At 43.0% G+C, this 23,918-nt stretch overlaps 1 protein-coding gene across 1 annotated transcript in view; it reads left to right on the forward strand.

Annotated features, from left to right (window-relative positions):
- The window catches only part of LOC147708403 (presenilin-2-like), a 448,344-nt gene extending 429,316 nt beyond the window's left edge, over window positions 1-19,028 (forward strand). The window contains exons 10-11 of the mRNA XM_086927117.1: window positions 5,399-5,517; window positions 17,804-19,028. Of these exons, the coding sequence (XP_086783243.1) occupies window positions 5,399-5,517; window positions 17,804-17,959 (275 nt within the window). The 3' untranslated portion in view covers window positions 17,960-19,028. The remainder of the gene's footprint in view (window positions 1-5,398; window positions 5,518-17,803) is intronic.
- The last annotated feature ends 4,890 nt before the right edge of the window (window positions 19,029-23,918 follow it).

The raw sequence follows: 23,918 nt of genomic DNA on the forward strand, positions 1-23,918 counted from the left end.
CCCACCTTAAACAAGACACCGCAACTCCCGAATGACCCCAACACAAACATCGCACCTCCAAAAACCCAGCAGACACCAATTCCAGCACAAACTACTATTCCCCCATCCAAGGATTCTGCTCCTATCCCGACTGACACTAAGGGGGATTCAATATTTTTGGGAGAAAAACACAACCCTGTCCATAAACCTAAACCTGTCAACCTTCCGCCAGAGGCTTCCCCCATACCATGATCCTGGCAGGGGTCCCAGAATTAAAATCTATGGCAGCTGAATCAACTTCCTCACTTAGGAATAAGGTTATTAGCTGGTTATCCATATACAGGCCACTCCCGAGAGGTACAACCAGTGACATTTCCATGGTTAGGAGGGTTCCCTGGGTGGGATATTCTAGAAAATCAATTAGGGGAGACTGTGTTTTGGTCACTTTCAGAGAGCCGGGCACAGCTGCCTATATTTGTGCCTGGGCTTCTGATGACCAAGGCAGTAACATCCAAGCTCTTCCCCTCTCATTCTTTTATCCCTCAAGTTTATATAATTTGGAGGATCAGAGATGGGGGCAACATCAAGAGTTGCTGGATGACTGGGAGAGCTGTCGCAGGGAGAGAAGCGTTCCATTCCATCATAGGGGAAGATCTTTTGACCACTTCCTACCGTATGGGGAGGAGGCAGGATGGGAGACCGTTACCAGGAGGAGGGGCGGAGGGGGAAGAATCATGAGAGGAATTCCAGGGCCCCACAGAATGCACTACCCAGCCCACTTCCCCACCCACAATAGATATAGCAGTCTGGAAACGGTAGATTGACGCTCTGAGATTCAGGGGAGTAAACTTTCTGCATCACTCAGGATAGGGAATAGCATACCCCCAGAACAAACACCACACACAAGGGTACAAAATGAATTAACACCGACCCTAGTTCTGGAGCCTATTTCAGTGGACACAACAGAGATTCACACCAATACAAGATTGGCTCGGAGGCACACGCCCCCTCCTCAGATGGCCACCTTGGAGACTAGCGGTGTGAACACTACCGTTAAAGGTCCATCTACTATCAAATCACATCCCATGACTTTGATCTCATGGAATGTTGCTGGGTTGGCCAGTAAAATTGACTGTCCTGAGTGGGTTTTTTTATCAATTCAAAAAATATATTACTCTTTCAGGAGACCTGGGCCCGAGAGGAACTCCCATTTCCAGGGATACGCAGTATTCTCTAAACCCGCTAAGTGGGGGGGAAGGGGCAGGCCATCTGGGGGACTGGCAACTTGGGTAGCATAAGACCTAGGCTGCCAGGCTCGCTGTCTGGAGACAGAATCCGAAGATATTCTAGCCATCTTATTAGAGTGGCCAATTCCATGAAACTGGTCGTCGTAAATGTATATTCAAGACCGGTACCCATGTCAAGAGAATCCAACACTATAGAGGAACTCTCTGCGTTCCTAGATGGCATCCCATGGGAACTCCACTGCCTGGTGGGGGGTGATCTAAACTCTCAGTATGCACCACTACCAGGCCTACATGATGGCCCCTCCCTCGAGGAAGATTCATGTTGGCTTGTTCCGGTTACGGTGGCGCCCCCTCCCAGAGCCTGGTCCCCCCTTGCCCTGCAGATAACTGCCCTTACCTTAAATCAAGGTCTAAGGGCCTGTAATGGGCGTTCAAAATCAGACACGCCAAGTATCTGCACTTATAATAAACCTGGTAGTGAATCGAGACTGGACTATATCCTTGTCAAACTATCAATGTGGCCACAAATAGTTGATTTTAAAGTTATTGAGAGAAGGGATAGTGACCACAACGCCCTGGAACTCTCTTATGCCTTACCGGGGAACGAAGATATAGTGCTTGGTCCAAACAAAGACAAGTCAGGTCTTCTCCTAGAAACCAATCGGAGAAAAGTTAGGTGGGAGAAATTGGCTATGCTTAGCGGTGATAAGTTACCTAAATTATATGCAAGAATTATCCCGCTTCTAGAGAGGGCTTTTCAGATAGGGATGAATGTTGGAGAAGGGGCAAATATGGAAAAGCTGGCCCAGACCCATGCAGAACTAATCAGCAATCTGGAGCTGGATCTATTTTCAAAAGCAGGGGCAAAAAAAGGACCCACATCTAAAAGTACCTGGTATAATGCCACCTGTAGGGAATCAAAAACTGAATTACTACTTGCAATTAAGGGGCGCAAAAGCAGGGATGAAATTCAATCCAGGAGAAGGTCTTATAGGAAGCTCTTGGTGAATGCAAGGGCTGAGTGGGATCAACAATATTGGGAAAATCTCTCAAGATCACTCGCCACTAAAGACTCTTGTAAATTCTGGCGCATAGTGGCCAATGGATCAGAGGACCTATCCTCAGCAATAGAGCCTAACATAGCTCCTAGCCTATGGCAGAGTCACTTTCAGTCACTGTATTCAATGGAAGAGGGGCCGCCGAATGTAACAAACATTATGACAGGGCCAGGTCCAATAGGAGATCCTTTCACTGAAAAAGAGGTGAGGGTGGCTATAGCTGGGCTGTCTGCAGGGAAAGCCCCTGGTCATGATGGGGTACCCGGGGACCTATTTAAGCAGGAACCAGGGATATGGGCCCCATACCTTACGTTGATATTTAACGCTGTCCTGGGGGGAATGGAGGTGCCGGATACTTGGCTGGGAGCAGAAGTGGTTCCAATTTTTAAAAAGGGTTCCCCACTGCTCCCAGCCAATTATCGTCCAATCAGTCTTATTGATATATCCCAAAAGCTTTTCGGAAGACTGATCCTGGACCGGCTACAGAATTGGATAGAGGAGAAGGGTATCCTGACTCCCTATCAGGCGGGATTCAGACAGGGGGTCTCCACAATAGATCAAATCTTTAGGCTGAACCTTCTGTATTGGAGGACAGCACTAATTGAGGGCGGTACCCTGTATACTGTCTTTGTAGACCTGCGTGCCGCCTTTGATTTGGTACCTAGACTAAAACTGTGGAAAGTCATGGAGGAATTGAACGTCCCGGGAGACATCTTGGCAATCCTGATGAGATTACATCATAACAACTATGCCCGCGTTAGGTGTGGCAGAGGTGGCAATCTAACCGAAAGGTTCCCCGTTCGCAGAGGGGTAAGACAGGGCTGCGTGCTCGCACCGACCCTGTTTTGCCTCTTTGTGAACGGGGTAATTGCCCATCTGACCAGAATTCCCAACACTGATGCCCCAAAACTGACTGGCAGCAGGGTGCCCGCAATTATGTTTGCTGATGACACCCTGCTGCTGTCTAAATCCCCAATGGGCATGCAACGTATCTTGGACGGGTTTATGCAGTTCTGCTCAGAGCGGGGACTCGAAATTAACCCACAGAAAACTAAATATATGATTCTCAATCCCAAGCCCCACAACCGCCCACCGCCCACCGCCCAAGCTGGGAACAGTTCAACTGGAACGGGTGCATACAATTGAATATTTGGGGATTACTCTCAATGAAAATCTAACGTGGTCGGCCCACCAGTCAAAAGTAAAAATCAAACTGGCACAGTTGGTGGGTGGCACTATGCGACTAGTGAACAAATCTCCCTACCGGCCACTTACCCCTATTATTCATATTTACAAAGCACAGGCCCGGGGGGTGTTACATACGGGGGCGAGTTGTGGGGCCATATTCCATCATCTAAATTACTAACTATTGAGAACAAATTCCTGAGACAGATTGTTGCTCTTCCACAGAGTACTCCATTACTCCCTCTCAGGCTCGATATGGGCCTTCGGCCCATAACGGAGGAGCTGGGGCTCAAACCTTTAGCATTTTGGCGGCGTCTATGGAGTAGTCCAGACCTTTCAAATTACAGAGCTGAGTTGCAGGAATTTTTACAGTTACCCAACGCCACAAGAACACCTTGGCTGATTTACATCAAGAGAACTTTTGAGGCAATTGGTCTCCCTGAACTATGGTTGGACCCAGCAAACACTAGTATTAAGATCCCTAAAAAGGTACTTGCGAGAGCTTATTACGAACACATGCTCTCCAGAGCTGTCAAAGGCACCAGGGATGGATCATTATCCAACCAGTTCATAAAAATTAAAGATTCCTATCAACTAGAAAGTGTCCTAGATGCCATGACTCCGGCATTAACCAGAAAACTATTCCTTCAATGGAGATATGGAACACTTCCTCTGGCATCATTCACAGCATCATGGTCTTGTCGCTCCTCCTCAGAAACTTGCCCGGCATGTGCCCATCCAAAGGAGAACGATGTCCATGTGGTCTTCTTTTGCCGGGCTTATGAGAGGAGCAGGAAATATTGGCTAGTCCCCCTGCTCAGGAATTTGGGGTTCAGAACTTTTTCACCTGCTTACAGAATTTTAAAGACAGATCTAGCTCCTACTACAGTTTTTGCACTATCCAAATTTTTAACTCCAATGTGGTATGCCCGAACCCGTTGTATAAAGAGACTTGGAGACTCGGGACAGATCTGAACTATTGGCACATCTATCTTCCTTATTTCTTTTAACAAACCTTGATCACCATTGTTTAATGCGTTTTAAATTTTTTTATATATATGATGTAATGTATATCTTTTATGATCATGTGATCGAAATAAAGATTTTTCGAATCGAATCGAGTTTACGTTTGGTTTGTGTTGAAAGTTTTCCCAACTATAACTAATCTTTAACGTTTTGATTTTTTCATTGAATATACATATATATAGACACATACACACACACACGCCCGCCCACTGCCCCCCCTTAAAAATGTGAACCAAATAAGCTCTACAAAGTAACAAAAATGAATGTGTCCTCATGTAATACAACCAGTGCGATGTAAAGCGCTCTGATACCCGATTCGGGTCAAGTTTGGGCTATATAAAACTCTGTGTGTGTGTGTGTATATATATATATAGATAGATAGATAGATTGATTATGGGCAAAAATACTAATGGAAGCGCTCCTGCCAAGTATGAACAAGCTTAGGGCAAACATGTTAAAGGGTGTCTGGCACAGAAGGATGCAGAGTCATGCCAGGAAAAGGGTTAAAAATGTGCTGACAGTTTCAGACTTAGCCCTAGACTGTAGCCAGAAGGCTAGTTTGACAACATCTTGAAATGGGCTCTGACCAAAGTTGCCGTTTTCTTTAGTGTTCTAAACGGAGCATAAAAACGCAAATGGGGTACTTCAAAACAAATGTGCTAAGGAATAGTAAAGTGTGCATAATATTAACAATGAATATGTACTACCTGGTCGTCCGTTGCGTTTTGCGCTTCTCCAGTTCATGTAATTCCAACAAAAAGCCCACAAAAAAATCTACAAATATATATATAAAATTCTTTTAAAGTAGGCGTAAAATATTGTGGTGCCAGGATTCTGCATACCCAGAAAAATCTGAGAAACCTTTGTAAATCATTTATTTTGAAATGTTTCTTTTTGCTACAGGTGGTGTAAAACTTGGACTTGGAGACTTTATATTTTACAGTGTGCTGGTAGGAAAAGCAGCTGCAACTGGTAATGGAGACTGGAACACTACACTGGCTTGCTTTGTAGCAATCCTCATCGTAAGTCAAATTGTATAACATTTTCTTTTTTGGGGCGGGGGAGTTTTGCAAGATCAAATAATGCTACATTGGACTTTCATTGAAAAGAATGTAGACATGCACAAGATAGAAAGGAAATGACAGATATGTGAAGAAAGCAACCTTCAAAATTGTGTGTGTACTCTCTGTAAAGGGCTTTGCCATTCCCCTCCTTTTTAGGTCAAGCCTACCAGACAGCACATACACTGTCTGTTGCAAGGCATATTGGTGCTTACCAGGAACATGCAGGGCTTGGAGCTTACCCATTGCTTATCATTGGTTGGCTTTCCTTGTTGCTCCCATTCGCCAGCTTCCAATTCGAGTCCCAGCTAGTCAGTTTGTGTTTGTCCATCCCATGGAACATTTTTAATTTTTAATTCTTTTATGGAGTTTTATATAGCACAAACTTGACCCGAAGGTATTAGGTATCAGAGCACTTTACACGAGTACCAGTTGCGTTACATGAGGACACATTCATTTTTTAAGGCACTGGGAGATTAAGTGATTTGCCCTGAATCACAGGATGTTGCGCGTCCTTGCAGAGACTCAAACACAGTTACCCAAATTTGAGGTTGGCTGCCCTAGCCGTTAGGCCAATTCCTCTCACCTGCCGAATATTGCCTCTTTACCATCGTTTTGATTGCCTAGCATCTTTCTTTCCACCACTTGCTTTTCAAGCACTTCTTTTTTTCTTTAGTGTTAAGCAATCCATGACAGTGCATGTGTTTTTGTTGTCTCCGTCCTGTACTTCTCTCCTCCTGCAGTCCATGTTTATCTTTCTCTCCCCTTGTTGGCTCCCAAACCCTTGACTTCTGTGGTACTTTTTCTCAACAATGTTGCTTCTCTGTCTCTCCTTCCCTTCATGTTGGTTTGCCATCCATCCCACCCCAGCTTCGCTGTCCCCAACCTTGGTGGCTACGCCATAACTCCCCTCCCTGCTTTGCTGTATTCAGATCCTTGTGCTCCATCCTCCCCAATGTTATCATCCCCCCCCCACCACACATTTGTTTCAGTACCCGCCTGCCTCCCCGCAAAAAAGACCCTTCTGCATTACTATTATTTTCTGCTACAGTTCCTGCTCAAATCGGCTAATAAGAATGGAAAAAAGTGCCCACTTCAATTGTTAGGTGCAAGCGTTCTTGATGGGTGCACCTACAAAATGGCTTGAGCAAACACATTAAAGGCTTTTTTTGGATAAAATCCTCAACCACGCTTCAAAGTCAATAAGTCACATATGGGTTTATTGGCTGTGCCAATGCTTGTATCAGTTCTTAGCATCTGGATATTACAACTCTACCATTTCCAGTTATGTTTCACTCTTGACCTGGTGCTGCTCCATTATTGGAGCAGACTGCTTTGTGTTCAGAGCTCCCAATGTATCCACAGTTTAGGTATATTATTTTCTTTTCTGAGAGTACTGTCACATAGCCCACCCTATAGCTGATCGATGGTAAAAGAAGTAGGCACAAAGAACGCCCATACTTATGTGCTGTAGTCGGTGCATTCATCTGTCAAGCTAATCTGTGTGACTGCATCATGTGGAGGGTATGGGAAGGCATGACTTACTCCCTGCTACCGGTCCATGCCAGGCAGATCATGCTGTTAACATGACTACTGGGCTATGTGCGTCTATAAACTACTTCTCTTAGGTACCAGTCTTAGGAAATAGCTGGTTCCTGATCCTATTGCAGATCTGTATGCAGCCTGGAAGTTACCAGCTCAAATGTGTTCAAGACAGCTTAGACTGTTAATGCACCTGTTATTGTGAGACAATAACTCCGTAGCCACTGGTCATACTACAGATAATTATGCAGTCTACATGTCTACTGTTCCAATCCAGATCAGGCTGTAACTTCATCTGCTTGGGGTCACTGCTCCTTCAATAGGTCACAAGTACTAATTCCAGTTAGACAGCTCTACACTACCCATATGTGGCCTGGAGTCAGTCAAAAGTTCCAATCCAAGCAGTACAGCTCTGACTGTTAATGCACCTGAATGAATGAATAAATGAATGAATGATGGAATTGGTAAAGCGCCGGAATCACCCCCAAAGGTGTATCTCCGAGCCAGAGGTGCAGGTGTGCAAGGCCTGAGAGATCAGTTACAGAAAAGTTCTGTTTTCTGGAGCTTCCTGAAACTGAGGATATCTGGGCACTTACGTAGATGTACAGGTAGTGAGTCCCAGTACCATGGGGAGAGTTGTGAGAAAGCTTTGCCCCCTGCTTAGAGTTTTCTGTAACAGGGGGATCACAAGAAAACGCCACATCAGCGGCCAGACCAGACCTGCCTGAGCCCATAAGGGGGAGCAACCTGCTTCTTGGGATGCTGCGCTGCTGTGGTCTGTCTTGCTCGCTCCCCCCTGAGCCCCCCCCCCCCCCCCCCCCCCCAACACTGGAGGGGAAGCTTGACTTGTGGCTCTGACCTTGCACCCTTTGGAATGCACTTTGTCCTGTCCCGGGGTCTCCGGGGCGAACTTATTTTCTTGAAGTGGCTGGCCTGAGCCACTGGGATCGGGTGGCCCCTCCCCCATCACTGTTTATCTATGCCATATCTAGCATCCCTCTGAAGGCACCCGGCGGCTCCTCTGCCTGTCTCATTGGCCTGGTGCAGACCTGAAAGGCCCTCCTGCATTTGGATGATGGGAGGACCCCACCTTTTGGTGGTGGCAAGCCCCCATGAGGTGAGTAACCGGGGCCTGTCGGCTGTCACTACCTCCGGCGGGGCTCCGCTGGATGCACAGAACTTCCTTACATGTTTGCCGGGTGTGAGAAGCTGGCCTGGTATATGATGTCCACTAATGTAAGTGGGCACCTTGCACCAGTCCAGACAACTCTTATGGTGATTTAAGAGGTCTTAGACAATCTTAGAAAGTTCTCTAAGTGGTAGCTGTGGAGGGCAGCCTTCATGCTTAGTCCAGAAGGAGTCTAAAGCATCTTTTTTTGGGCCAGAACGCAATCTTAAGGTATAGAATAAGTGAAGAGAGCCACACCAGGTATTTATAGAAATATGTAATTATTATATAATACTCTCTAGTATGTACACATATCTCCTACACATAGATAAACACAATGCCCACAATACTTTAGCAAATAAACACAGTAAATAGCACGAAATACACAGTGGACCCCAGAGGGGACCAAACCTTTTACTAAGAAAGTGGTATAAGAACCACAACTCGGATCAAGACAGGGTAAAGAGGACGTATAAGTGCTAGAGACCCAAGGAACCACCCGCGGTGAGTAGATAGGGACCCCACGGAGAGCGTGTGTAGTGTGGAAACACGACTGTGTGCTCCGTACAATTCTATGTGCAAGTAACGGTTAGATTTTTAAAGATTAAGGACTCTTTACAGTGGACCCTGAGGAACCCCCATGGAAGACAGAAGGTTGGAGAGCCACCCCACACATGGATACCCTAGTACCCACATTACCTACACCAGGGAAGCCGGGTGCATACATGTGAAGTGGTGTCGAAAACCGCCATCAAACCCAATGGAGGACTTCAGAAACGTGCCACCGTTGCAGAAAGAGAAAATGTCCGGTGGAATCCAAAGGTGGATTCTGGATGAGAGGGGACAGAGTCGATGTCACTCAGGAGTGACCAGGAGATTTGGAAGACGAATGCCCTCCAATGTCGGGTGTTGCAGGATGGGTGACGAGGACCTTGACTCTGCAGCTGTGAGGACCAGGCGACTCTGAAGAGGACCAGTAGCCGTGCAAGAGCTGTTCCACGAAGGGTGTCGAGTGCTGATGGGTTGGTGTCTGGCGGGAGCAGTAGCCGTGCAAGAGCTGTCCCACGAAGGGTGTCGAGTGCTGATGGGTTGGTGTCTGGCGGGAGCACCAACAAGCATTGGCAAATGTAACCAACGCAGGAATCAAAGAAGGAGCAGCGTTGGGACCAGCAGAGCAGACTGAGGGCCTACATATAGCCGAAACATTCCGCCAATACTACAAAGACCTCTCCCGGATGCCCCTGCCTGTTACCTCCAGGAAGCCGCGGACACCAGACTAACGCTTGATCAGGCCGTGACTCTGGATTCCCCCATCCGAGTTGAGGAAGTGGTGTCTACTCTCTCTCAGGAAAAGATGCTTAAATCCCCTGGCCCAGACCGGTTCTCTGTGCTTTTTTACAAGACATTCTGCGCCATTCTGGCTCCCATACTCACCAGAGTCTATAATGCTGTTGGGGTCTCCTTCACGCTCCCGCCGACCATGCTGGGAACTTCAATTGTCGTTATACCCAAACCCGACAAGGATAAACACCACTGCGCCTTTTCTATAATGATTTCCTTATTGGACGTTGACCGTAAAACTGTTCACTGGGATTTTAACCCCACGACTGGCCCCTCTCCTTCCCGGCTTGATAGACCCGGACCAAGCGGGGTTTCTTCCCAATCGCCAATGTAGTGACAATACGAAGAGACTACCCCATATTATCAATAAGGCACAGCGCTTTTATACAGAACGCATACTGTTATCTATCGACACAGAAAAGGCTATTGATAGGGTTCATTGGCCCTCACTGAGAGAAACCCTTCTGCACTTTTCGGTTCACTCAGTGGATCCTGAGCAGTTATACACGGTCCTCGGCAACGGTGCGGGTGAACCGCTATACCTCTGCCCCCTTCCGAATCCGGAGAGGTACGAGACAGGGCTGCCCACTGTCTCCCCTTCTCTTTCTCTGTATATGGAGCCCATGGCTCAAAGGACACGTGGTAGCCCTCTTACATCTGAGGTCTGTTTTGGGGGGGACAAACATACGATTTGTTTTTATATGTGGACGACGTTTTGACAACATTGGATGATCCCCTGGTCTCCCTCCCGGCCTTCATGGTCTAACTTGACCTGTTCGCCAAGACCGATTTACAAAAGGGGGAATTCCAAGTCAATATCCATAAATCCCAAGCCCTCAATCCATCACTCAGGGCCCCCATGCTCTCCAAGCTACAAAGCTCCTACCCTATTCAATGGGCCTCGGCCCCCTACCTTGGTTTGCAGCTAACGGCGAACACTCAAAACACGGTGTCCCTTAACTATAACGACCTGCTTCAGCAGATGCATGCAAGCTAAAATACCTAGAATGAAAAAAAAATTGGAGCAATGGAGAGACTCTCTGCCATCACCTTTCAAAGTTTCAACTTTACTCAAGTACATGATAGTCCATTTTATATCCTACACTTTTAATCCCTGTTTTGAGTCTTTCAGTCAGACACTCGAGGTATAGTCACATAAACTAATCAATCTGACTGACATGTTCAGGATTATGTTGAAATGTGCACAAAGCTAGCATCTGATAAATATTTTATTCCCAGCATCCAATATTATGCTAACTGTTTATCCCCTTTACATGTATTCCATAATCATGTTTGTAATGGATTTCCAAGGAACCCCACTGTTTATCAAGCTTGTTCAGTAGCTTTGTTCTAGTTTTGGATCACTCACATTGTCTTTCTGTAGTCTTTCATTCAGTTGGATTTTTTAAGAAACTAAACATTGAAAGCAGAATTTTGAGCACAAACCGTCTGTTGAATAGCGACCTTATGCAGTTTTTACGGTTTAAATAGCGGAGTTTCAAATGATTTCTGAGATCATTAGCCTTTCAAGAGATTATGAAGTTATGTTCTGTAGAACACACTAAGGCTGTTTTATTTTTTATTAAATTAAGGAATTAAAAAAGAAATAGAAAGCACAAATGTATGCATGTCGACCCTGAACTATTATCAAAGTGTTTTACGTACTCAGAACGTTGTGATTCACTTATAAATAGGGGTATTGGAAATTCTGTATCTAATCTTATTGCATCTTAAAAACCCCACCAAATAAGACAAAGGACAAAGACTAGGTCATAGCGATACAAACTGCATCCCTCTGTCCCCAACCTCCCCTGATTAACAAACCCTCCAGTAGAGAGTAAATAATGCATATATCTGGCTAAGCCACCAAACAACACCTTATGTTTCTTTATTTAGACTGACTTCCTGGAGACCTGTCAGATAATCAATCATTAACCGAACCCACTCCTCAGGACACGACAGTTAAGGTTTTGCTGGATTCTGAAGCCCCAGAATAATAATAATGACCTTTCTCTGTTCCTATAAACACTTTATTCCCTGTATTGTGATGAGACTTGCCTCCAAGAGTTGATTTTAGAGTATCGCTTACTGTAGGTTCTCGTCTTGTAAAATTGGAAATGTACCTCGCACATCTCCATTTTCTTTCCACCACTGGATTGTTTCCCCTGATCTTTTAAGTTTTATTGGCCGACTTTGATTTTCTAGGTTTACCTCTGATCCGGCACCAATAATACCCATCGATCAGGGATCAGTACACAAGAAATCACTGCATTGGCCCATACACATTCAACCAATCCAATCCAATCCAAAAATTATTTATTTCGACCGTTTAGGCCATAAAAGATGCATAAAAACATACATAAAAACATTTTTTAACATTAGGTACACATAATATTTAAGGAAAGCACAGTATATTGGGAAACAATGACAGTAAGTGGTAAAAGTTAGTGGCAGAAAGGAAGGTTGACAGTACATACCTAAAATGATCTTGCTTTAAGCAACTTAGTCCTAATGTGCCACATGGCCAGAAGAAATTTTGCAACTGCAAATACAATGTGTGGGGAGGAATCAGTTTTCAATATTCTGAACGAAATTGCAAAATTCCTTATGCCCATATTCCTACACAGAGGCACAAGCCAATGTTTCCTAGGTGTCTTATAGGAAGGGCAGAAAAACAGAACATGGATTTCCTCCTCATCACAGGAGTTGCAGCCGGGGCATATTTTGTCCCCCCCGTTGGCCCATTTGCACGTGAAGGATTTAATAGGTAGGGTGCCAAACCTCCATTGGATAAATAGCTTTCTTGCCAAGGTCGGGGAAATAATGTCCATAAAAGTTTCGAAGTGGTAAGAATTTTTGGAGTCCATAAAACGTTGGGTTAAAATACCAGTGCAGGGTGCAAGCACATGAGAAGCAAGACTTTGTTCCTTATGAGCTTCTACGAGTCTTCTCCGGGGGACCCTTTTACAACCTATTTCAGGGGCCTCCCACAGCTCATCGAAGCCCAGCCGGTACAGTTCTTGCTTTACAAAAGATAGCCAGGGAATTTTATCACTATGGTTTAGGTTCATAACATGAACAAGATCTTGCCTGTAGTGTTTCAGCTCGTTTGTTGACCAAAGCCTGTGCCAGTATCTTAGTGTTTTTAGTTCAAGGTCCTCCCTTATAGAGGGTAGACCCAGATCTAGACGTAAGGGAAACAGGGGTGTAGCACGCGTGAGGGCCAGAAGGCGTCTCAGAAAATTATTTTCCACATACATCAGCTCATTTCCAGCTTGGTAACCCCACAACTCGCTGCCATATAATGCAGCCGACTTGGGTTGTGTTTTGTACATTTCAACTGCAGGAGCTATGGGTTTGTAGGTAGAAGAGTTTGTAACCTTTAGAATAGCCCCGGACAGTTGAGAGAGCCTTATTCGAGAACTTGATATCTGTGGTCTCCAGGCTAAATTCTCATGCAAGGTTACGCCCAGGTACTGAAATGTTTTTACCCTCTCCAGGGCTGATGAGTTCAGTGTAGGGTTTGGTCTTGTTGTGGGGGAGGGGTTAAAGATCATAAATTTAGTCTTCCCTGTGTTGATCTCGAGACCGTACTGCCTGCAGAAAAGACCAAATCCGTCCAGGATCCGCTGTATTCCCATGGGGGATTTGGAGAGCAGGAGGGTGTCATCGGCAAACATGATTGCCGGCACCCTCTTGCCCGCCAAAAACGGGGCATCATTGTCCCTGACATTAACTAAATGTGTTAGGACATTATTAACGTAAAGGCAGAACAGTGTAGGCGCCAAGACGCATCCCTGCCTTACCCCTCTTAGGACAGGAAACCTTTTTGACAGAGCACCGCCCCTCCCACATCGTACCTGAGCAAAATTACCCTCATGAAGTCTTATTATAGCCTGTAGAAGGTGGGTGGGAACTCCCATCTCCTTTAAGACCTCCCAGAGTTTTTTTCGTGGTACCAAGTCAAATGCTGACTTCAGGTCCACGAACACCATGTACAACCTCCCACCCTCAATCCTCACTGATTTCCAGTAGAGGAGGACGAGGCGGAAGAACTGGTCCATGGTGGACGTGTTCTTCCTGAAGCCAGCCTGGAGAGGGCTTAAGATATTATCCTCCATCCAATCCAGGAGTTGGTCCAATATAAGTCGAGAATAAAGTTTTTGGGGCACATCTATAAGGCTGATCGGCCTGTAGTTGGCTGGGAGGAGAGGACAGCCCTTCTTGAAGATAGGAACTATCTCTGCACCCAGCCAAGTACAGGGGATCGCCATTCCTCGTGCAATGGAGTTAAAAAGTATATGAAAATATGGCGCCCAAATCTCTTGTTGGGACCTAAATAGGTCACCTGGTAATTTGTCAAGGCCCGGTGCTTTTCCCAACGCTAGGCCGTCTATTGCGCTGGCCACTTCCCCCAGACTGAACTCCAAACTGTCACCAGGGAGGGATAGGAGGGCTGTGACCACATCATTGGTGTCCTCAGAGCTGTCTTCATATAATTTGCTAAAGTGGTCTTCCCATATGGAAGCTGCAATATTAGGCTCCACTGCAGCTTTGGGTTCTCCTGAGCCAGTATTAACTAGTAACCAGAATCTTCTGGAGTCCTTTGTTCTAAGGGCAGTTGAAAGATCCTGCCATCTGTCCAATCCCAGTCTGAACTAGCACGAGCCATTATGCCCTTATACTGGCGCCTAAGATCGGCCACCCTGATCCGCGCTGCACCTTCTTTGACTGCTGTGATTAGGTCAGACTTAGCCTTTCTACATTCAGAGTTGTACCAGGAGGAGGTTCGGGTCTTTTGCTTAAACTTCACCACCTCCGGGTAAAGAACCTCGCCTAGGGCTCCCACTAGGTCTTCATGAATTAGAGCTAAAGTTTTACCAAAGTCCTGGGGACTGGATTGGTTAATTAAATCGTCCAGGGCCTCGAGTTTTGGCAGCACAAGCTCATTCAACCCGGAAAATCCCTGATTGCGCCGGGGTTAATTTGTTTCGAGTGTCGTTTATATCATTCCTTAACTAACTATTTATCAACTCTTCAAATACTTGATTGATGGATCAATTAGTTGAATAGTTGATGGCAATGATAACACTAGTATGACTAAACATTTGTTGAAGAATACAGACTCTTGGTAGGGTTAATACTTGAATTTTATCCAAGATTTCAAAGTAAATGCTCATAATGCATTAGGTCACAATTACAGAAATAAACACCAAATCTCATGGAAAGACAGTTCAATAGATAGATCTTGACTCAAATTCTCAACGACATTGTACAATGAAGGAGTGGATAGAGTAAGAGACATAAGTGTTCAGCAAAATTTGATTTATGCCAAACTAATTTAATATCTAACAGAAAGCTAGATGAAGAGACAATAGATTCATCTAAAGAAATACATAATAATTCATTGTTGATGGAGTGGATAGGTGGAGAGACAAAAGGTCAGTTCAAATGCATAAATTCAAGGAAAATGTTAATAGGACACCTAGTCTATATATGAACCTAGTAGACTGAAGGTAAATTTGGGAAAACCACCCCCTTGTTCCAAGGGATGACCAATATTCCCAAAGGAATCGTCGGGAAGATGTGGAGAATCTGGACACGTACAGGATAAGATGGGAACAGCTAGGTCTCTCAGGAAAACAGACGGATGACGGCGAATCTTCCCCTCCTTTCTCTCTCTCTCTCTCTCTCTTGCAGCATCCCAACAGCAATATCTCCTCCTGCCTAACCCTGCCCCTGAAGTCCCTAAATATATAGTCTAAATTTACATGTCCATCCCTAAAAATGTTGCATTCATGCTCTAACTTGCACGCTGATTAGGGGGCTGGAGAGGTGGTACAGTCACACCATTATGAGTCTGTATTTTATTCACTATTTCCTTTGTACGCAAACTTTTCCAGGGTCTGGTTCATAACTTTATTAAAATGTTCATGGACTTGCAACAATTTATATTATTTTATTAAGAAAACACAGTTCTTTCGCTGGGGCAAATCCGGTCTCACGCTTCTATTCAGTAATTGGCAGGCTATGCATGCACTGGCCTTCACTCCTTTGTCCTCTTCTGCGCACAGCGTCCCTTGCTCTCCATCATGGCAGAACGAACCCGCTCCTAGCAATCCCTCCTCCCACTTTGGCTAAGTTTAATAAAATGGCGTCTTCACTCGGCACACTAAAATGGATAGAAATGAACATTTATTAATTATGTGATAATGAAACCATCATTATTTACCTCCCGCCGTTCTCTGCTTCCCATTAAAGTTACCTAGCATTGGCAAATATGCCAGCAAGCAGCAGTAACCATTACTTTAGAAGCAAGAATGCAACATACAAATACTGAAACCCTTGCGGCCTACTCATGCAATTTCTTAGTTTCTTCAAAAACACAACAGTTATAACAATACAATGTGATTACGGGTTAGTTTAAAACATGCGCAAAGCAATTCCCCTGTGTTCATGCGGGTGTATGCTAGATTTATCTTCATCTACTTATTTGTTAGTACCTATTATGGGGGTAAATGATCTGAGCAGGTTTAATTTTTGTGAAACCCTGCTCCATCACCTCTTCATTGAGAAACACTTCATGACTGCACGAGGTTTGCATCTCTTGAATTTGAAGATCCAGAGTAATGTCAGTATCGAAAAGCATGCCTTGATTTTTACTATGCTGCAGTAAGGGAGGGCGTGACCAGTGCTCAAGGGAACCTTCTGAACATCGGAAGTGAAAATAACCTAATCTTTTCTTTAGGATGGTGAGAGGATAATGATTTCTTAGTGAGGGAAAAGGAAATTGTCATACTTGGTGGGAGTATTTTAAAGCAGGTAAATTGCAATTGTAGACAGAGTGACCTACTTGCTATAATCCGTGATACCTTTGAAGCTGGAAATTCAATACAAGTCAGTCTTCAGATCAAGTAACAAAGATAATAGACCACCATCTCTTGTTTTGTGTTCGTGGATAGGGCACGTAGGTGTCCCCTGCTCGTCTCTGCTACAAGGAGTCTAATGGAAACCCATACATGTCCTTATAAGAGTCTAAGGCCCATATAACAGACACTTAAACATCAGTGTTTGTAGTACAGATCCCGTTAATATGAGATTCAGGGTCTCTGTCCACATTCCATATGAAGTTGAATGACCTTTGACCTATCGAATGCTCCTCCAACATTTACATCTTAAGCCTTAAAACGCCAGCAAACTTTTGTTTTGTTGCGTTTGTCACTCAAGCACTGTCAGTTAGTTGAAGAAACCCAAAATTGTGTTACCCTTGAACAACTTAGCTAGTAAAATTAAGTGCTGATATTTTTTTCTTCCTATTTGTTGTTCACTACATGGTAGCCACAGAAACAGTAGCACGTGGCAACATAATTGCTATAGCATTGTATACTTGTATTATGTGAGTGAAAGTGAGCCAATGCCTGTATCCAAACATAAAAAATCCTGATTCTTTACGCCCCAAAAATTCTTATGAAGCTGAAATGAACAATCGTGTGCCCTTGCTCATGGCCTTTCCCTGTTGGTCGCTGTGGACTAAAGCCTGCTTCTCTCGCTCTCAGTGATTCCCTATTGTGGGTATTGTCCCTGCATTTTGCTTCCTTTGCTCTTCCCCGCTTCTCCAGCTAGGTCAGCAGTCTGATATCAAGATATATGCCATGTGCCATTTGGGTGTGCTGTTCAGGAACAGAAATTAAGTTCATGTCTCCACTCACTCCACTAATATTAGAACAAAATATATTTTTAAAGGTTTGCCATGCATGCAGAGCAAAGGGAACCCTAGCCCATAGGAGTCACTGGATTTCATGTATGAGGGCACGTGTGAAGGAGTTATCTGAGGCAATAGGCAAACACGTTTGTCAGTGAGTGAGCAAGGCCTAACAGCCATCTTTCTCCCATGTGGTGATTAACCTCTTCACACTAAATGTACTTGGTGTACAAAGCATGGCATTTATTTCATTTTGTGGTATATCGCATATGTAGCCATATTTCGCAGTATTGTACTTCCATGGTATCCAGGTAACACGGAGTACTGTTGCAAGGGTGTTTCAGAAATCCTACTGTAGACAGCTGTTTACACTCTAGTAAATGCGTTGGTTTATGAGAGGAATTTGTAAAATGCGTATTTGTTTCATTTTATGTTCTGATAATACATATCCGCATTTAGTTTGAATTTGACAAACTCTTCCTTTTCTCTGGCAGGGTTTATGTTTGACTCTCTTGCTGCTGGCTGTTTTCAAGAAGGCATTACCTGCTCTCCCCATTTCTATCACTTTCGGACTGGTGTTTTACTTTTCAACAGATTATCTTGTGCAACCGTTCATGGACACCCTTGCAGCTCACCAGTTATATATTTAATGTCAAGAAGAATTTAAAGTTCATTTTAAAACTGTGGAGCGCCAAGTTCCACGTAAAATGTATCACGCTGTATAGTTTTACAATACCTTGCATATATTTTTGAAAACAAGTGAAGAATATGAAACATATGAAGAATATGAAGCGAAATCCATTTCTCAAAAGAAGAATGATTTGCCTTTTACGAGTATATTTTTGCATCAGCCAAGAACCCATAATTTGTTAGACTGAAACATGACAAAACCCATAGGTCATTACTTTGCTGATGTGTTCGATTTTTTTCTCACTATGTTGAAATCTTGTTGGCAATCTTTGAGAACATTTTTAGAACATAAATTCGGATTTTTTTTATCGATGGAAGGATGTAATTCCTGGTACCAGTGTATGTGATTATAGTGCCAAAGGGATTAACTTAAATTTTTCGTCTGGATTGAGCTGATTTACACACCACCATGAAGAATTTGTCCCGCTTTTGTAAAAAGATTGAGGATGAAAAACGCCCTGTGTGGTCTTGATCAGTGAATCACTTTTTACAGAGCAAATATGATAACGTTCCTGACATGTAACTTTAAGTACTTTCGTAATACATAAAAAAGTAATGTTTAGAAAAATGAAAATATCTACAGATGCTTGATTATTCCTTATCCTGTCACCCATTTTGTATTGAAACATCGAACGGTACATTAACTATATATGAGAACAGCATCGATCTTGAGCAGTGTACACTGAATGTAATTTCCGAGAAAAGTGTAGCTGTCTATCACAAGTGGGCGGCAAATTAACCTTGAGAACTCCTGGGACTCCACATATATTATGCAAAAAGTTAAACTAACAAATATTGTGTACAATTTAAGAGTTTGAAAAGTCTGTATGAAGTGATATGGGTTTATCTTTTTAGAACTCCTTCGAATATCATTAAAATGTAACCTCAAGTTGGTATTGCCCGCAAGATATGCCAATTCCAGAGTATTTTTGTGGATGGTTGATATTTGTATGCTATTTATGTCGTCCTTACACCCACAAGTATTTAAGCATTTGCTGCATTCATTTAGTAAATGAAGATTGCAATCAAGCCGTATTGTTCTTGGTAGATCATTAAAAAAAAAAATTCTAGTTGTGTGTGTTTGAGTATTAGGGCATACTAGACTGTGGATCCTCCAGTTGAGAATTATTGTTTTGCTATGGTTTGCTTTGTTACATGACAGCTTGAAGACCAAAGCCTTCACAATGAAATACTAAACCTTTATATTTCTGGGGATATAAACTGGGAGCGTCTGTATAGGATTTTATCTATTGTAATAGCGGTTTTGGTCCAGATTGCTCATCGGATAAGTAAAACTTCTAGAAGACTAAGGCAGGGCAAGAAAACTTGGTGTTGACATTGTATGGTACAGGTTGTCACCTTTTGAGTCTTTTGCAGTTACTTAAATTTGGGCAGGCCAAGGTCTTAAATATTGTTGTGGATAATCTTTGCCCTGCTATTTGTGCTACAATACTGATTTCTTTCTCTATTAAAGCATTGCTTTGTCTTGCAGAGCACTTTTGCAATAGAAGCAGTTTGAGTAACACAGTGCTTGCTGCGGCTGAGGTCTGAGATTGAGTCATGCTGATTCACATAAAAACTAAAGGCAATTGAGAGAAGTGTACCAGGTGGACACATCCTTACCCAGCAATATCTAGAAGCTAGTATGGCCACCATTTTTACCAACCATATATCTGGTTCCAAGTACCCATTTGTGGCTACATATAAACCGGAAAAAAAAGGAAGACGAAAAGCACAGGAGATGCTATGGACAATGGTCTGCTCTGTAGAACACCATTCATGTCTGTTAGAGTGTAAATAGGGTCTTAAACCAGTACTTATCAGGCAGAAAAATACAGTTTGTTCACTGTTTACCTTACTGTTGTATCGGAAAGCATTTATGCTTATTGTGCCTATAGACGCCTAAAAATATCGATATTTCAAAGTTTCAGAGAAATACTCCCAGCTAGCATTTTTTTAATGTTCTGGTTTACAAGGCTTTTAACTATAATAAACTAATATAAAAGTACTGGACATTAAAAATATATTTTGATTATAAAGATAAATGCTCACAACCATCAACAACCTGTGAAAAGGTACAGACACATCTGAAAAAATGTGTATGCCTCATCCTGAACTTCAGCAAAAGCTGATGATCTCAAAATAATTTTAATGTAATTTCATGCTTTTAAAGCCATATCACAGACGCCGTTTAATGTTTTTCTCTCTGTGGATCTTGATACAGCGACCTACAGTGATTTCATTTAAATCTTAGGGGGCCGAATGAGTGTTGTTGGGGTGTGTTTTACTGGCTTCCCTCTTTACTGACCAATCAGTAGCAAAAGGTGGAATTGATCTGCCCCAAAATAAATGCTTTAAAGCGTTTCCTTTCTGGCACCTCCATTTGTCAGCCTTTATGCAAATGCAGTATTCATATAGAGAAAGGAAAGTGAGTGCGCCGAAAAATCATTTCCCCTCGATATGAGTGCAATGGGGGAATATATGTATTAACCCATTGAGTCCCTCCCCAAACGTCCCTCTTTTGCTGTACCCAAAGTCCTAAACTCATGCACGCATAAGCAAGCCCCCGCACACATCATAATTAGAAAAATAGGGTTAACCAGGAAAGGAAACACAGTAACAGGAAAATAGGCTAGTATTGCAATACATGGCAGTACATTTCCTTCCTCTTTCAGCAAACTTAGACTATCAAATAGTCCTTAAAATTCACAGGTACACCCACATTATGAGAACTCTGACCTTCATGCATACCACAGCTCACCCCACCTATTCCCATTTTCAATGTTGGTGTTTGTAGAGATGAACCATTATCTTCCAGACCATATACTGCTACTACATTTTCTGACAAATTGGTATTATTATTTGGGTGAAATTGTCCTTTAGCATCAATAGGTCTCCGCTTTGGCATGTGCAGGTGGCGTAGGATGTAAATCCATTATCACTGCAATTAGACCAGACCACCGTTGCCCATTTTCAGAGCACATGGCTGAACCTCGAATCCTGAATAGGAACAATTGCTCACTATATTTCCACCCTAAAATAATCCCCTTTAATTTTCCGACTGTTTCCCACAGCAACTTTCACTTCAGCTCCAGGTATTTTTAGTATCGCGGTGTTCCCTCATTACACTTTGTCTTTGGTGCATAGTAGAATGTATTAATTCCTTTGTTTTATTTCTGGTATTTTCTCATGCTTCTCCCACAATCTAGACAAGTGGGGATAAAATACAGAAATAGCGGACCTTCCCCACAAAATCTCAAATGGAGTCTTACCATTGTTGTGTAGGTATGGTGTAATACGTCCACAAAACATGCTCTTAGTGCTTCTATGAATGGAACACCACCCAGTTGAACAAGTTCAATTGTTTCTTTCATCAGTTTGTTGGCTTGCTGCACTTGATCATTGCTCTGCAGGTAACATAATCTAGTTTTAACATGGGTAATGCCACATACTTAAAGGAATGTAGGCATTTCTAAACATAGGAATTCAGTGATTTTTTTTTGGTGATGGCTGACTGGGAAACTGATGTCGCCCCATTTGCTAAAGTAATCATTTCATTTCAATCTTTATTGCGATGGATAAGATCATAAAAGATGTACAAAGCAGTTAAAAGACAGTTTTGATTGATGGAAATCCATAAATAAAATAAACAAGCACTGGCGTTGTCAATAGGTCTCGCAGTAGGAAAGTTTGAGCTATTGGTTTTCTAAATGACATTTTTTTTTTGTTGTGATTTACAATGCCCATACTTTTAACTTTTCGCATTAGGAAAGTTTGAGCGATTGGTATTGTAAATGACACTTTTTTAATTTATGTGTTGGTTTTGAAAATAGCTAAATTAATAGCTTTGTCAGTTACAATGTCAATAGTTTTAACTTTCGCAAATGTGACACCTATTGCATTTGTAATACAATGTGTGTTGTATTTACGTGACTTAGATGTATTGATATTACAAATAACAATGGCTTTTAATTTTGTAAATAATTAATACTTAAATAAAAGTTATTGTAATTTATAATGGCAATAGCTTAAACGTTTGTAAATACATTTTGTGAAGATTATGTTCAGTGTATTTTATTGTGACGAAAATCCAAGAACATTGCATTTGCACCTACACACACATATGTGTTGTAGCGCTGAGTGGTGTGAGGGTGAGGGGGTGTGAGGGTGAGGGTGAGTGGGTGGGTGTGTGTGTGTGTGTGTGAGGGTGAGTGAGGGGGTGTGAGGGTGAGAGGGTGAGAGGGTTGTGGGGGGGGTGAGGATGAGGGGGTGAGTGAGGGTGTGAGGGTGAGGGGGTGTGAGGGTGGGTGAGGGTGTGACGGTGGGTGAGGGTGAGGGTTTGTGAGGGTGAGAGGATGTGAGGGTGTGTGATGAATAAAAAAAATATAAACTAAAATACATTTGTATGCGCTGTGAACTTTGTACACACCTTCCTCAATTACGTTCCCTAAATGTTTTAAAAGGAGGGTTGCTGTTGTTATAACACCCGCAGCAAGTATGTCATCCCGCTCTCAAACCTGCTCAACGGGTTTTATGTAAAGTTCCTAAGTCAGTAATGTATGGCCTATTGGTAAACAACCTTCCTCCAATTCACCAAAATACTGTAACTCTGTCTATGCGATGACTGTATTGGTATAGTAAGCATACGTTCAATAAAAATAATGTTTTAAAAAATAATATTCCTTAAAATGACACTGCATCATCAGACATCTGGGAGTAGACTTCCAGCTGGTTAGAAAGATTACAATTGTTTTTTGTAACTGCGACCCACGACAATTATTTTCTAATTTTCGTCACGAAAAGTCTGGTGTTGAATTTGATAAATAACCCCACACACTGTCTAAAAGGGATCATGTCACGGATTAAGATGTTATATTGAAGTTATGTTAAGTTATGTTACATTTTTATTTGGAGCATGTGAATAATTGTGGATATCTGCCATTATGGTTCATTTGCAAATTGCAGATGGTGGTCTACTGAGCGTAGAAGAACATTTTTTATGTTCTGAGCAAAATTATCTGTAATTTCTTTTTTCATGTTATGTCTATTTGTGTAATGTTCCCATTTCTTTGTATTTTTGGATTGTTTTCACGCACATGAGACAGAGTTGAGCTGAAAATGTCTCCCACTGCCATCTTGTGTTGCTTCTGTGTGCAAGGAATGCCCTCTTGTTCAATGTAGAGGCCAATTTTGTGTAATTTGTGTAACGCTCACTAAATCTATGCACATTTTATGACGGAAAATATCTGCAAGTTCATCCACGCGTACTGAGAGGAGAGAGCTCAACAATGGTGTACAACTTTTTTTCAATTGGGTTGTATGAATATTTAAATTATAGTTATTTTCAGATTACTAAACACACTATAATTGATACTGTGTCCAGAATGAAGTGGCTAGTAGAACAGAGGGATGTGGTGTCGGAGCAAGCTGTTGCTTTTACTACAGAGGTACCAGAGATAACCAGCAACACAAAAACGTGTTTTTCTTAAACATCTTAAATAGGCACAAATATGCATTAATATACTAGCATACTAATTCAAGCATGAAGGGGTACACAGATTTACACACAGAGATGTGCGTTCCATTACCTTACACACACACGCCCTGGGTAAATCTAGCACACATCCCTCCTATTCCTCGACGTCACTAAGAACCCCGGGGTGGCAGCAGCTATGCTGGATGAGAGGCGCCCAGGGTCTCCTCAGCATCACGTGACGTGCCCAGCTGCCATCGGAGTCTGGCTGGCCCCGGGGTGCTAACCACTATCTGATAGGACTGTCTGCACAGAGCCTGATCCTTTCTGACAGGAATCCAAGCTGCACGCCCTAGTAGGAAGCGCTATGTAAAAGCTGAAACACAGTATCAGTGGTTGGCCTTATTGGTAGGATGTCTCGGCTAGAATGAAAACACTCTAGCTGA

Source organism: Lissotriton vulgaris, chromosome 6, assembly GCF_964263255.1.
Source record: "Lissotriton vulgaris chromosome 6, aLisVul1.2, whole genome shotgun sequence".
Classification (NCBI taxonomy): Eukaryota; Metazoa; Chordata; class Amphibia; order Caudata; family Salamandridae; genus Lissotriton; species Lissotriton vulgaris.